This window comes from Tenrec ecaudatus, chromosome 2, assembly GCF_050624435.1.
Source record: "Tenrec ecaudatus isolate mTenEca1 chromosome 2, mTenEca1.hap1, whole genome shotgun sequence".
Lineage (NCBI taxonomy): Eukaryota > Metazoa > Chordata > Mammalia > Afrosoricida > Tenrecidae > Tenrec > Tenrec ecaudatus.
The window spans coordinates 61,673,755-61,690,547 of record NC_134531.1 but is presented as its reverse complement, the minus strand read 5'-3'; the positions used below and the strand labels follow the sequence as shown (position 1 = coordinate 61,690,547).

The 16,793-nt window shown below is 36.9% G+C and overlaps 1 protein-coding gene across 1 annotated transcript in view; it reads right to left on the bottom strand.

Moving 5' to 3' along the window:
* The window catches only part of CWC27 (CWC27 spliceosome associated cyclophilin), a 277,596-nt gene that overhangs the window by 114,743 nt on the left and 146,060 nt on the right, over window positions 1-16,793 (bottom strand). Inside the window, exon 11 of the mRNA XM_075541081.1 lies at window positions 9,612-9,715. Within this exon, the coding sequence (XP_075397196.1) occupies window positions 9,612-9,715 (104 nt within the window). The remainder of the gene's footprint in view (window positions 1-9,611; window positions 9,716-16,793) is intronic.

Below are 16,793 nucleotides of genomic sequence, written 5' to 3'. Positions count from 1 at the left end.
GGCAACATATGCATGTTTGATACAATTGATATATGGAATGTTATAAGAGTTGAAAGAGCCGCCATATAAAATGATTAAATTTTTTTTCATCTTTCAGTAGTGACATGCTCTCAGCGTTCTTAAGCATAGACACCAAATAGATCTATGATATTCAATTACTACCTATTTGTGTTTCCTTGTCTACTCTCCAGAGGCTGCTGGAAGGAATGTCCCCAGCTGTCCTTACCCTCCTTTTTTTAGCCTATTGGCTATTAAATAATCTTTGCTAAATAGGTGCTAACTAGGTCAACAGGTGAACCCCTGCCCTGGCTTTATTTTTTGCTTATTTTTTCCTATACTATTTTTAAATGATCAAGATAAAGTTCTCATACCATAAAAATCATCCTAGTAAGATATACCTGTCATTACTTTTCATTTTTCATTCTTAAAATGTTTTGATCTTTGAGGCTAGATACTAAGTTTGTTAGCATCATGTCCAAAATAAAAATAAATCCATGGTTAGAGGCTTTCTATGAGCCAAGTAAAATAAACTTTCGTTTTTCCATGTAAAGAATGTTTAAAAATTAGCACACAGATTAAGAGCAGAAATGATGGTAAAAGAAGTCTGATAATATTGCTACACTGCACCCTGACTGGCTCGTCTCCTCCTTGCGACCCTCCTGTAAGAGGATGTCCAGTTGCCTACAGATGGGCTTTGGGTCCCCAATCTGCATCCCCCGTCATTCACAATGATTTGATTAAAGGGCTGTTCTTAAAAAAAAAAAAAAGTCTGATATTTATAGCCTCTAAGAGTGGTGGAGGCAACTCCTGGGCATCTAGAAAAAATTAACTGCTTTAGACAAAAAAATGAAATTTACTCAATAAGGTACAACAGAGACCTAACATTTCAAGAGTGTCTGTTTCTTATATATATATATAAAAAACCAAGATTAAGCTAATTTAACATTATATATTAGATAAATGAGAAGTAGTCAAAAACTATCTACTCTCACAACCTAACAAGCCTGAAGGACTTCCGTTTGGCTTAATTCAGTATTAAAAAGATAGCTTGAAGAAACTTGAAATGGCCCCATGAGACTTGAGAGGTAGGCACTAAGCACCTCAGAATGTGCTTCCTGAAAAGACTTTAAAAGCCTTTTTATTTATAAGCTCGGACATCCCTCCCTGCTCTCCTGGTGCTAGCCCTAGAGCAGTACTGTCTGCTTAGATCGTAGAAAAAAAGATCTGACGCCGTATCTCCCGACAGCTGATTAGAGTCTGTCCAACCTGTATCCTTATGTGACTGGGTTCCGTTTGGTATTGGTTTTGATATGAGGAGGCTTACAGAAACCTGGAAAGGACTTAGAGACATAATTTAACAAAAAAGACTATACAGTTTATTAACGAACTTGAAAGCGCCAACACAGGAAACCAACTCTATGCCCAATGAACTATCAATCTCATTCAGAATTTATCACACCGACAACGAAACAGCCAACTGCACAGACAGATTTACTGTCAAGCTCGAGACGCTGAGGCTGTAAACAGGACTGTCCTGCAGTACATCTCTTTGTGACATAATTGATATATAAAGTAAAACACCACATTCCTTGTTTACCTAAATTGGGATGTTAGAAACTACTGCAGATTCTATACTGAATTAAGAAACTGAACTATTTTGAATTTGAAAGTCAAATTTCAAGCTATAAAGAAATCTGTTAGCTATATGACTGAAAGGACAGGTCTATTCCTTGCCACTATATTTCTTTCATCTTACAAATGTAAATTGACAAATAAAGGGCAAGATTAAATAAGGTTGTGGTAGTTGGATGATTTTATGTCTACTACACAGTCGACTAGGGGTGGACTCAAGCCTGTCCATAAGGGCAGCCTGATGCTGTGTCCTTGGGGATGTGGCCTCCATACAAGCAAAGAATGAGGGGCCTACCCAGTTTCTCTCTCCCCCACCTCATCTTTCTGCTTGCCGACCACCCTGAGGGCATGGATCCACAGGACTCTGCACCCACCAGCCTGTGACCTTCCTGCATTCTGCATCACCGCATGTGTCTCTGTGGGTCTTGAAAGTGACTTTGTGATTAGTATCAGGCTTACAGAATTGAGCTAGACTGGGCCAGGATGCTTTCTTGATATATAATTACTTTTTGAAATCAAGCTCTTTCTTTTATACAAGTGTGAGCATAAGTGGATTTGTTTCTCAAGTCAAGCCTTCCTAACACGCTGTTATATTCATATACAAAGGCAATAATGGTTCAGTGGCAAAATTCTCACTTCCCAGGAAAGAGTCAACATCAATTCCAGATCAATGTACCTTGTGAGCAGTCAACACTGTCAATCAGTGAAGGCTTACATGTTGCTATGAATGCCAAACAGTTTCAGAGAAGCTTTCAGATTAAGGCAGAGTAGGCGGAAAAGCCTGGTGATTTACTTCCTAAAATCAGCCAATGGCAACCGTATGGCTAACAATGAATCATGATGCTGATGATTTCATTCTGTTGTGGGGGCTCTATGGGTAAGAGGCCAACGTGACAGTAGCTGAAAATAATCACATCATATTAATATGACATCTTTCTTTCTAAGAATTGTAATTAAATCTATAATCTAATAATTGTCTTGTGACATGAGGGATAGCAGTCCACATTTATCTTTAAACATATACACTGAGCAACAGATAGGTCCAGATTTTAAAACAGGGCTTTAAACAATTCAACTTGTTCAGTCATGGCTGTTGAAATGAAACCAGAACAGATTCCACTTTTACCCAATTTTTTGAAAAGTGGATGATATGCAGTAATGAGGCCTGGAATGGAAGAAGTGAAGAGGCATAGAGAGAGTGACTAGGAGCACGGAGGTGCTAGACCTGCCAGATGAATTCATAAATCCAGAAAACCCTACTACTGGAGGCTTTTGTTAAAGATGTATAGTCATGCACACCTCCCATTAACAAAACATCATTATAGATACACAGATATGAAAAAAACATGTGAAGAAGTTATTCAGATAATTTGCTTTATGCCATATTTACATGTAGGCAAGTAATCCTGTTTTAATTGCAACTAACACATTTTTAAAACATGTATTTTCAATTTGTAACATTTGGATATGAAACAAAATGGAAATAGTATAGCTATATTCTTATTATACATAAAAATCATTAGGTTTATGTAACACTGCAAATTTATTAAATTAAATTTCCCATTACCCAATTTACTTTTGAAAATAACCCTGAAGGATTGAGATGTAGTCAATTATTTAATCTGGCCCTTTTAGCTGCAATATAAGCCCTTTTGTAATGTATTAGAAATTCTAGCCTCTTTGCCTGTGGTTATAACTTCACTTTTGGAGGAGATTCTCTGTAACAGGATTAACATGGAAAGTGTTCTGAGTTTCTACATTAGTAGAGGATGTGACTTAAGACTTCAGCTTTTATTTCTTTGGGGTATGAGCTGCTGAAAGACAACAACTACACCTCTATCCACACCATTCCTCTGTATGAGGGCCATCTCAGTAGTTCACAGGGAAATTCAGGACCGCTAGAAGAAGAGCTCCAAATGGGATACGCTCAAGATCTCTGTAGTGGAGGTCAAGACCTCTGCCTCCATGGGCCAGGGAGCCAGCCTGCTGCTCTGCACCAGTCTCAGACACTCAGTGCTGCTTTTTAGGCATTCCATTTCATTTTTGACAACTTCCAAATTTCCTAGATTCATGCTTTATAAATTCCAAGTTCCAATTATTAATGGATGTTTGCAGCTGTTTCTTCTCATTTTGAGTCATGCCCCATCAGTAAATGAAGGTGCCGAAAGCTCGCTCCATCCACGTCATTATCGTAGATTCTGCTTTGAGAAGGCAGCTTTTCCTCGGTTATATTTTGAGTGCCTTCTCTGACCTAAGGGACACATCTGGCACTATCTCTGATAATGTTCTGCTTCTTTTTACTAGGATTTCAGAGTCTGGCAAGGTTTTGATGCTATCTATAAGGTTTTCAATACCTAGCTTCTCTAAAGTGGACGGCCTACAACTTCCTTGTAGTCTGTTCTCTGTCTGGAAATACTCTGAAACGTGTTCACTTAGGGCGACCCTGCTGGCATTTGAAACACCAATGACATAGCTTCCAGCACCACAGCAACACACAAACCACCACCGTGTGAAAACCTGACAGTCAAGATGTGGCATGTTGCCTTAGCAGAAAGGCTATTCAGGAATTACTAAAGCATATCGTTGGGCAAATGTAAGAAACCTTCCAAACACCTTAAGTCAATTGGCATAACACAGTTCATTAAGACAAGGACATCCTACTCCGGGGCATAGTGGCTGGAGTCTTAAAAGCTTCCCGTCAGCTATCTAAGGGGCAACAATTGATCTCTCCCCATGCAGAACAAAGAGTAGTGATGAAAATTTTTAGATATATAGAAATAACTAGTCCAAAGCACGAATGGACCATGCAGACATCAATCTCCACAACCTTGGGAGAAAAAGAAGTAAACAGTATCTGGCTGCTTTGTCAAAGTGCACCAAAAAGAACCCCATGAGAAGGTCCTGAATAGTGTCGCAGAAAGACATTTAGCATAACTTAAACTCACAAAAGAGACTATGCTTTCTGACCAACTAGAAAGTGCTGGAAACCCCAAGAGTACAGTCCTTAGTGCCCCTTTGGTTCTGGAACTGAACTCAACCCTGTGCTAGAATCACTTCACATCAAAAAGGCAATATTTACTGAAGAATAAAGTTCAGAGTGTTGGGAAAGGAGTAGGGATGGAAACATGAAACACAGGGAAAAGGTGAAATAAGTAATCGAACATTGATGGGATTGGAATGGATAAGATGAAACAAAATGTTTGAGTTCTTGAATATAAAACTAATGACCTGCTCTGTAAACCTTTGCCTAACTCACAAGAAAAATTTAAACAAATGGTACTTCCTAAGAACTCATATGCATCTGAAATGAATACAGAAGACAGAAGACAATGAATAATGAAGATAGAAGAATGGGTGGACCTGAATTATAGTGCTGATGCAAAAATACAAGAAGAAGTAGAGCCAAAATGCATCTTAGAAGTGAGGCTAATAAGAAATTGTCTCATGTCCTTCGGACAGTTTATTATGAGGGTCTAGTCCCTAGGAAAGGACCTCATGCTCAGTTGAGGGTTAGTGAAAAAGAGTAAGACCTTCAACTAGATAGATTGACACCATGCTGCAACAATAGTCTCAAATCTACTTTAATACTCTTACTCACTGCCATCAAATCAATGCTGATTCACAGTGATCTTACAGTGCGGAGTAGAACTGCCTTTCCCAGTAGCCAAGACTATAACATTTTCCTGGAGTAGAAAGTCCCATCTGTCTTCCACAGAGTACCCGGTGGTTTTGAACTATTGATCTTGCAGATCACAGCCCAATACATAATGACTACATCACCAGGGCTTCTTGGTCTTAAATCTAGCAACAATTTAAGATGACACATTGGAAACGGTTTCATTCTGTAGTACCTAGGGTTGCTATGAGTTGGAATCGGATGGATGGCATCCAGTAACAACATCAATAATAAGTATACATTTTTAGAATATTTCTATTAGAGAGGGCTCAAGCATGAAAACAATTGTGAGGATGGCAAGAACCAGGCAGCATTTCATTCTATTGTACACAGCGTTGTCATCAGTCTGAACCAACTCCATAGCATCCAACAACGTATTAAAGGTATGTGACATGCATCCAAAAAGAAATTAATGTGGAGGACAGATCTAAGAGGGCTTCAAAGTGGAATTATCTTTATTTTTTCCATTTTCCATGAGATTTGTGAAGTCCCCTCATAGATAACATTTTGCTCTACTATTAATTATTAATTAGGCCTGGAAGCACAGTGGATTAAGAGTTGAGTTTTTAATCACATGTCAAGGGGTTCAAGCCCACCAATGCCCTGTGGCTGAAAGATGAGGTTGTCTGCTCCCATAAAAATGTACAGTATTGGAAATCATATGTAAGAGCAATATGAGTTGGAATTGACTGCAGTAAATATTTTATTTGTGATGTTTTTATAAGTTGTCCTAACTAAGCCTATTAGCAAATTTAATATAGATATAGCATATAAAGTTCAAAGATCAAATCATTCAGAATGGTAACATACCCTGATAATCTTGGACTAAAATGAAATGTTTTAGAAAAGGCAGATATGTAGCCATATAGCCTAATCAAGAAACCTTTCCTACATAGAATCAGGAAGGCATTTAGTTTAACTGATGCATGAAGTTACAAAGCCAAGGTCAAATAACATTTTCCAGTTCTTTTCATGTGCGAATCTTACTATGGAAATGCATACGAGAACCTCTGGATCTGTTCCCAGGGTTTGCATTGTTCTAGCCTCAGAATATCCTTTGGCTGGGAAAATAGGCTCTATTCTGGCATACATTCAAGGATGCCTAGAATTCTACTTTATTTCTAAATGATATACAGTGAAAATAGCTCATGACATAATTTTTAACTCAAAAGGAAAAAAGTAAAAATCACGTTATAGTTACTAGAAACTGGACATAAAAATCACATGTTATAGTTACTAGAAACTGTCAATTTCAGATATAATATAATAGTTACTGACATACAGAAATCTTTCATAATAAATGCAATTTATATAAGCAACTCTTCATTTTTAAAAGCTGCAAGTAAGTTTGGAAAAAAAATACAATTTCAAAAAACTGGCCATCGATAATGTCTATTATACATAGATTTAAGAAAGAATCTTTTAATAGTAAATCTTTACACAGTAACTGGATTAATGGTTCCTTAGGGGTATGTCTGGAGCCCTGGTGGTATAGGAGCTATTCATTGGGCTGCAATTTCAATGATCAGCAGTTCGAAACCACCAGCAGCAATGAGGGAGAAAGACTGGGCTTTCTACTCCCATAAACAATTGCAGTCTTGTAAATCTACATGGTCAGTGTTTTAGTTAGCATTGACTGGGGTGGCAGTGAGCTTGGTTTGGTTTTGGAGGCACGCCAGGAGAGGTTGGGGGAAAGTGGGGAGTTAGTGACGATGAGTACAGGAATAAAGAAAATGTCCTAAAACTGATTGTGGTGATGATTGTACAACTCTTTTGACCTGATTGAACAACTGAATTATATGCCAATAAAACTGCTGGAAAGAGCTAATATATATAAGATAATTCCAATTACACTCAGAATAGTTTTAAAGCAGGTCAATTAATGCCAAGATTTTGGTTTCTAAAGATGATTCACCAATCATAAGAATCAATAAGAAGATTAACCAATAAGAAGAACCTTGGAGAAGTGGTTGATTCTAGGGTTGACAAGGTTAAACACAAGATAAGCAGGAGCATCTGTGGTGCTGGAAAATAATGAGAGGTGCTTCAAGAAGGCTGGTGCAAGTCAGAAAAGCACGCAGAGGAATCAGTATGATTGGCTTGTTGAGTCGGGTGCCGCTGGACACTTAATTTGAGGAGTTTGGACTTGTCCTCTGGAGGTGATGTTGAGTGCCTTCATTCTAAGGCTACTGGAGTGGGGTGTCTTTGAGCACTTAATTCATGGAGCTGGGTTGCTGATTCATGGAGTTGGCACTGAAGGCCTTCTAGCTAAGGCTTACAGCAGACTGGCACACCCGGTAGGCATTTACTAGCTCCCTAAAACTTTAAGCCGTGCCCTGATGAACAACTACAATGGATCCTGGGCACTTCTCACATTACAATCTGTTAACTTCCTTAACGAATCATTAATATTGACTGAGTTCTGTTTAGCTATTGCGATGAGTATTAGAACCTAAATTTAAAAAATGATAGCACTGTTTGAGACAACTCATATATCATGGAATTTAATGTTTTAAATACAGGTAAATAAACTAGCAAACTCTGCTTATGACTAATACAGGCCTTAATTGTACAGACTTATTATCTAATTATCTGTTTGCATTCCTCTGACTCCTGTTAGACCATGGACCACATATCTATTATAAATTTCATGCCCCTAGTCTAGCACAGTTCTGCAGACACGAGGTACTCATTAATTATTAGCTAAGAAAAAATGAATAAAGAAACTAAAGTAAAATATCTTATATATTTGAAAATATATACAACATAAACTTCACTGTTTTTCTTTCAAATTTCAATACTACCAACATAGATTTTTCTATTTTGGGCTAAATTTGTCTATATGATATAGTCACATAGCTTATTAATCCTAGGTTTTTCAATTCAGTTTATAATTTATGCCATTACTATGATTTTAAAAATAACTTGCTTCATTCAAATATAAATTTCAGTGTCTTTCAACTCTTTATTAGGTTCTTACCTCTTATTACAATACTTATTAAGAATATGGTGAAAACAAAACCGATAAACTAAGAACTAGGCTCATTAGAGGGCTACATGTATTACTGGTGCCACTTAAAGTAAGAAGAATCCATTCTGCAGTCCAGAGCAGGAAGGCCGATGATCTGTAAAGTCCATAGTCCTGAAAACACTATGGAGCATTTCTAGTCTCTAACACATGGATTAGAATTTAGTTGAGTCAGAATTAAATTGATGGCAATGAGTTTTGTTCCTTATTTGTACATATTTGTGCTATCACATAGTGCTAAGAATATGAATTTCTTAACAACAAATGCTATATTTCGCTTTTTGCTGTAGTATATCTCCAGCGAGTTAACAAAAGCAGGTAGAAAAAAAAACTTTACGCTTCCAAAACCAGGAGAATATAGGAGATATATGGGGAAAGTGAATTTGTGAAGTCAAATTCACTATACAATCGTAGAAGAAATTTTCTATCAGAGTCACTATTATAAAAGAGAGGACACTCAGAGTTTTAAGGTGAAATTCTGAAAACTGAACATTACATTTTAATAGCTGAAATACTTTTATACAGAATTAGGAATTTTTAGGGTAACAATCTTTAAGTTGTTCTAATTTAATTTTTTTAAATTTATAAAAATAAATTTACCAACATCTTCTTAGGTACTCTTCCTAGATTGGTAAGGGAAAAATTCTATCATCACAAAACTAATAAATTCCAGAGAAAGTATTCATGTCTAATTACCACTTATGACTCCATTTACTAAAGGGAGGGAGAAAGGGGAAGAAGTTTTCCTATATAATACAGTGTATTACTATGATCCATTTGTAACCAGCTTTATTCAAAAAATTGTATATTCTGTGTCCTAACATAATAGTAAAAACAAAAACAAAGGAACAAACAAAAACCAAAAGTCAAAGTAAGATATTTAGCACTATTCATACCAATACAAAATGTTTCCATGAGTCTTAAGCCCAGGGCCCCCAATTTTTCTTACATATTTTAAAGAAGATACAATGTACAAACAAACATCCCATGTCAGCACACTTTTTCATCATTGTATGTGCCATGGTGACATTGAAGTTTAGCCTTGGGTCAAATGCTGTTAGCTCTCAGAGAATATGTTTAGGAACAACTATGATCATTATTTAATTGAATTTACTTCCTAGAAGTGGGCATTTAGTTTATTGGTTAAATGTCTAATTGGTTAAATGTCTAAATAAAAGATTAGACAAAACCACAACAGAAATTCAACTCAGGAAGGAGGAAGAAGATGAGAATCAGAGGTAATAAGAGAAAATATAAACTCATAAATGCCCTTACCTTCACTTCTGCTTTCTGCTTGTTTTGCTGCATTTTCTTCTTTTTTTTGTTTTGCCGCTAAGAGTTCCCTCTTTATTTGTCTTGCTTCTTTCCGGAGCTCTTCACTAAAAGGCAAAAACAGTTCCATAATATGTCACACACTGAGAATATTGTTTAACAGAAACAATTTTCTGGTACACTGAACGTTGAAGTAATATATGTCCTTATATATTCAGGTACACTAAATGTTGGAAGTCAACCAAAAAATTAGTGGTTCAAATACATCAGCTACTCAGAGAAAGAACAGTGAGGCAGTTTTGCTTCTGTAAAGATTTACAACTTTGGAAACCCTTTGGAGCAATTCTATTCTGTCCTATGGGGTAGTTAGTGATGTCAGAATCGACTGGAAAGCAATGTTTTTTTTTTGGGGGGCATGGATTAAATGTCTAAAACAAATAGGATTTGTAATACTGTCAAAACTTTAAGATTTTGGTAAACAAAACATTTGTTAGGACTTGTGGAATCCATGACTCTTGGAAGAAAATGCAAGATTTTTGTATCATAATCTAATTTTACAGTTCCCAATCTTAAATGCTGTGGAACCATAGTTCAGCAAATATATTTAAATCTGTTAAAAATAAGAATGAAAGGATGGCAGTTGTAGCGATCATCTTACCAAACTGCACACTTGCTTAAGAGTCCGGGCAGCATCTTTCAGGCCCCCTAAAGTCCAGTTTTTGCTCAAATGGTAAAAGAAATGTCTTAAATATGAAACACTGTCATTAAGCCAATGCTAATTACTTCTTTTTCTTTGGTGGTAGTCTCTAATATGATTTCATCTGAATTTAAAATGTGGTTTATATAACAACATGATTATCTAACAGACAGCTCTGTATCATAGATAGATAGATAGATAGACAGACAGACATATATGTGCATTCTGATAAGTCTTTAATATGCTCTGTGCAATGGAAATCTTCTCTCTCCCCTTTTAAAACCAGTCCAATAAAATAACAGCCTAGGAATTACAGTAGTGTTTACATAGTTAGTGATGGCCAAGAAACTAGCAATTACTCAACAATTTCTGGAGCTTCGAATATTTGTATAGAACCATACTGTACACTGGCACAGAAATCAAGATGAGCAAGGAGAGATGGGAGCCTAGTTTCTTTAAATCAGTCACATCTCTTATTGTTTAACCCTCTCAAGCCCTGTGGTCTAGTATCTCTAAGATAAAAGAGCTGATATTTGCTACCAAAAGTGATTAATCCCCATTAATCTCAATGTCATCATTATCCAAGAGCCCTTTGGGGACAAGTAAGTTAATATTACTAAAATATACAATCAAAATCATATTATAAATGTAAGAGTTATAAAAAGTTACAGATAATTTTATTTCGATTCTATTGGATTTAGGGCTTCAAATCCCATGATATGTTAAAATTACTTTTATCTCTGCTCTCATGTCTAAGTGGTGAATTGCTGAATATTGTCATCTTTGCTGTAGAGGCAAGCAAGTTGAAATAGAGAGAGATTAAGAGATTTTTACATTAGCACCTAAGTCAATAGTGGACTTTAACAAGACACAAACACTAATTAACTATGCAAAAGCTTATACATTCTGCAAAAAAAAAGTACTTTTAGATTTGTATGCTCCGATTTTAGGCACAACATGTTTTTCTACCACAGAGGCTGTCATGAATGACAATGCCAGATTGGCAGTAAGCCTGTAAGTCAGAGCAGTCCTGCCCTGCGGGTGTCCAAGGCCGTAACACACTTTATTACAGATGTCAACGGCCACCGCTCTCGTCCTCAGAGTGGGGCACGGTGCAAACCGCTGCGGCCTTTTGGTTAGATTGTGCTACCAGGGACCCTAAGTCACTATGAAGGAAGAAAGTTGTTATAACTATAGGATGTCTAAATTTTATATGCCTCTCTGTATTACTTAATAAAAGTAGTTTAGAAAGTAAAGTTCAGGGTTTTGGTTTTTGATCATGCCACTTTGGACGGGAGGCTGGCCATTTCAAATGGCAGCGTCAAGCGTCGTGCATAATTTCCCGTCAGTTTGTATTTTTGTCCGGATGCTTTTCTCATTTTCTCCAGTTTCCAGGAATGTGCCTTACGAAAATTTTCTTTTTCTGTTATTTTTGCTTATGGCATGAGAAATAGTATCTGAGTATAAGGGTGGCGACCTTGTCAAGCACTGACCTCTAATATTCACCTTCAAAAAAAAACCCATACACTTGATCAAAATGTGAGTATTTGACAAACTTTTGAAGAAAACTTCCATCTAAGCAAATAAAATAAAGTATGTGTAAGTTTCTTACATCAGGCAGTGAATGATTTTACCCAGGAACCTTATTAAGGAAGCTGTCAGCTAAATGCGAGCCCGCCACAGATCAGTACTTCTTGAAACACAAAGATAGCGCTTGCAGTTAGCTTATGCCTGCTCTTTTCAAACATCTGATAAGAATTCATAACACATGGAAATGATTGCAAAGTGACCAGTACACGCTTCATGGTTTTGAGTCTGCTGCTTTAATCATGAAGAGACTGAATCTGTTTGTAATGAAACAACAGCTTGGTTGTTGATGAAATCATAAAATAGTTGCATTAAGCGGTATTAAGGCTGTAGATGCATGGCACTTTTTTTTTTTTTTAAGCTTATGGCATCATCAACTGCAATAGAGAAGCAGGCTTGCTATTTCATAAAGTACCATACCATGTGGTGTGCCTATGAATTTTGATAATAGGTAAATATGCCCAGCAAATAGGTAACAAAATAAATTTCCCTCTGTCCTATTGATCAAAGCTCTGTCCGAGCTATTACTAACAGCATGACCTTGGATAACCAAGCTAAGGCTTGATTTCCTCATCCTGAAATGGTAGTACAGTTGTTGAAAGAGAGAAACACGATTCCATGGACATTATTTGCTACACTAAACATGGTACTTGACTTTTAGGTACATTACCGCTGACCGTGATTATTAATTATTATTTCAAGTTCCATTACTAACAAACTTATCCTTTCTAATCACAGAGTCAATGACTGAAAAACTGCAACCTTAATCCAATGAAAGAAATTAAAGGTAAGCTTGCCATTTTTCTCACTTTTTAATGAATACATACAAAATACTTTCTGATAACTTCTTGTGTTTAAAGCATGATTTAGACTAAATACCATATGCTATGAAAGTAAGAAATGTAATACATTTTTTTTCTTAATCTAATACACTTTTAAAAAATTAAAAACGATAAATCCCATATTCTAATTCTGGTCTCTAAACTCTTGGGGCATTATAATTTCTTCCTTTTTTCATTACATATAGTCTAGGCGAAGAGGTAATGAATAAATAAGCCAGAAAAGAAATATAGATACTTCCAAATTCAATGCTGGAGGCTAACAAGGCTTACGTTGCTTTGGTCTAAGTCAGCGGTTCTCAAGCTGTGGTTGTGACACCTTTGGGGGTCAAATGACCCTTTCACATGGGGTCGCCCGATTCATAACAGTAGTAAAATGACAGTTATGAAGTAGCAATGAAAATTATTTTACGGTTGGGTCACCAAACCATGAGGAAGTGGTCGGAGCATTAGGAAGGTTGAGAACCACTAGTCTAAGTGAGCCCAGATGGCATTTACCAGAAGACAAAATCTAAACTGAGAGAGTGTTCTGTATGCCCTTTATAATTTGCCACACCAATGCTTAGGAACAGAAAGACTACAGCCTTATTCTTGATCAGTCTAATAAATCCCAGTGACAGACATCCAGCTTTGGGACAACTCCTACTTGCTCTTACATGGTATGTAAATTTCATTGCAGTTCACCTTCATTTGCTGCATGGGTATCTTGTAAATCATGGGAAAACTTTCTAGTCTTTCTTGCACTAAAAACAGGCAAAAATCACTCACAGACACACACACACATACACACACATTGAAGGCTAACGAAGAACCCTACGCATTGTCCGATTTACTAGAAATACAAGTTACAGGCACACTTCAGAATGATCTGTGCATAACTCAGGGACTGCGTGCACTGCAAAGCAGTGTCAAACGTAGGCGCCTAAATGCACCTACCTACAGCCTTTCAGAGGACTTTTTACATCTTTCACATAAAAGGCCACATTAATTTTTAAATAAAAACTTTAGATACCTGAAATAAACTGCCATCAATTTTTGTAAGCCCTCTTTTTAATTTTACTGTTTTTCAAAAGAGAACAAAGGAAGAGTGAAACTTTCAGAAAATCACAAAGTATCTGTGAAAATAGTGAATAACATTGCTGTCCTGTCCACATCAAGTAAGAATTTCAGAACCAAACTCATTTCATCACAAGAATTTGGCTTAGGCAACATTTCACCAAAGCTGAGTGCATTTGCTACAGCAGAAACTCAGTCTTTCGTCATGTGCTTGTTCTACAGCCCGACGCTGCCAACGACATGAACTCAAGAAGGAAAGGAAATAGGGCGCCCACGCTCAGAAAGGCAGCATACCGAAACCCACTGCTATGGAGTCCATTCTGCCCATAGTCACCCTGCATAGGGCAGGGGTAGACTGCGTCATCTTTCTCCCAGAGATTACCTTTGGAGGTTTGAACCAATGATCTGAAAACACACAGAAACACTAGAGGCAAAATACAGAGAGAAAAAAGCAACTATGAAAAAAGAGGTTAAAAGACATGTTAGATAGGATGAGAAAACTGAATATCTGTGTAAATGTAATTATGAGAAGAGCAAGAAGACTGAGATTGTGGCAATATTTAAAGCAATAATGTCTGCAAAACTTTTCAGAGTTGAAGGATACTAGTGTGAGTATTCACACACTAATTTTCATTCAGAGAACTCAATGCATTTACAAGCAAGATAAATAAAAAGAAAATTCACATATCAATACACCATAGTTAAATTGCTGAGGATCAGACACCTAGTGATCTTAAAACACCCAGAATAAATTCAGTAATAAATCATTTAGAACTAAGTTTATTTATTTGTTTATTAGGTGGGAAAGTAGGTTGACGTCTTGTAGAAAAAAAAGGATCATGAGCTTATCAAATATCAATGATGTCTTTCCTTATATCCACTGGCAGAACCTATAATGGCTGGTCTCTTAAACAAGAGAGAATATGGATTAGTTCTAAATACCTATACTATTCAAAGACTGTTAAGTAACATGTCAAAGTTAACTTTTAGATATGTTCCCACTAAAAGATTATGAACCAAGTGTTTAGTCATATTCTGGCATTTTAATTAATGACTTGTAGCTGTACTAAATGTATTGAAAACATTCCTAGTAAACTTGTGGACATAAAAATTTGGAGAGAAAACCCAAGTTTTTAAACCTATTTTATTGTGACCTGGATCAAGAATTTACAGAGCAGATAAGTTTTCTATTCAGGAGTTCCTATATATTTTGTTTTATCATACTGATTGTAATCCCCGCAGTGTAACATCACTTTCCCCAATTCCTTGTTGGGTTCTTGTTTCCATGACCCCTTCTTGTCTGGCCTTTATAAACTTTGTCCTTAGGTAAATGTTGTCCTTTTAGTCTCAAATGGTTGATTCTTTATTCTAAGATGGGCCTATCTCCCCAGTGTTATTATTCTCCTTATCAACTTATTGTTTAGCTGAAAATTGAGGGATGGTTGGGTTTATTTCCAGACTAAAGGTCATACAACTAAAAGCCATACATTCAGAGGTTCCACCAGTCTCTATCTGACCAATAAACCTAATATTTATTTGAATAATTTTGAGTTTTCCCCATATTTTCTCCCAATCTATCCAGAACTTCCAATGCAATCCCTTTCAGGGCAACTAGGAGTGGGAGGCAGGCACCATCTAGTCCTCATGCTTTTCATTAGTCCAATGGACTGTTTCCATATATCTCCAACTTCCTCGTTCTTCTTTCCTCTGGCAAGAGAGACCAATAGTTGCACCTCAAGTGGCCACTCATATGTTTTTAAGATCCCACTCACTACTATCCAAAACAGGAATGCAGACTGTTGTCTCTGTGGACTCTGTTAGGTCAGTTGTCCTTGGTGTCCTCCAGGACTATGGTCCTGGACCCCCAGGCCTACTGACTCATTTTCTCAAGAGATTTGGTTATATCTAAGAAGTTTTCATAATTTTGCACCCAAGTATGATTTAGAGTATAAGCGGCAGGAAGTATGCAAAAGATGGAGTACCTTATAGTTGACAGCACAATCTGAGTCTACTCTGACTTGACTACCAAGAGAGTTTGCGTGCGCTTAAGCTCCATCAAGAGAAGTGCATCACTAGCAGAATGCACGACAGTGAGTGTGACTATTCTTTTCTGCTTAGTACTGCTCCCTGTCTTGAATGGACTTTACACAAGGAAGGACTGAATGAACCAGGAATGCTTTACATGTAAAGGAGAAATCTGAGGGCAATCCTCATAGTCTTTCAATATAAAACCATCGCAAAGAAGAGAAACTGATTCACTTTATATGTATTCAGGGACATAGAAAGATGATTGAGAGGTAAAGTTAATGGGGAGAAGCATTCAGTACAACTAAGGATCTGCTCCATAAATTTGCACCTAAATAATTTTTTTTAAGTTTTAAAAACAAACAAAAATCTACTCTAACTCACATGAGTTTGGCCTGTCAGAATCGACTCAATAGCAACTGTTGTGTTTTTTTCCTTTATGCTTGCAAATCTTTACCAAATATTTTCCAAATATTTTTTCATTTTGCTTTATTTTTCTCTAAGGACATTTATTGATGAAAAACATTCTCCCGGGGCAAAATACTAAGGGTGTGCAACAGAGAAGCCAGGGGAGCAAAGCAATGAAGTCCCCGGGGTATACCAAAAGTAGACTGTGGGGCCAGAGCATGGCACCCCATCAGAATCGACCGGAAAACACTCATAAAGGTCAACAAACAAGACTTAGAACTATTTATAGACTTTTGGTTTTTTGTCACTGGCTTTCTTTTATTGGCTTGTTTTGCTCTGTCTTGTTTTTGTGCTTATTATTGACTCTGCATGCCTATCAAGATAAGATAGGTGGAATAAACAATTTGGAGGAGAAAATAATGGGATCAATGGTTCCAGGGAGGACATGGGAGAGGGGGAGGCAGAGGTGAAGGGAAAGGAAAGGGGTGTCAACCAACCCAGGGACAAGGGAACAACAAGTGATCTAAAATCAATGGCAAGGAGTATATAGGATGCCTGGTAGGGCTTGATCAT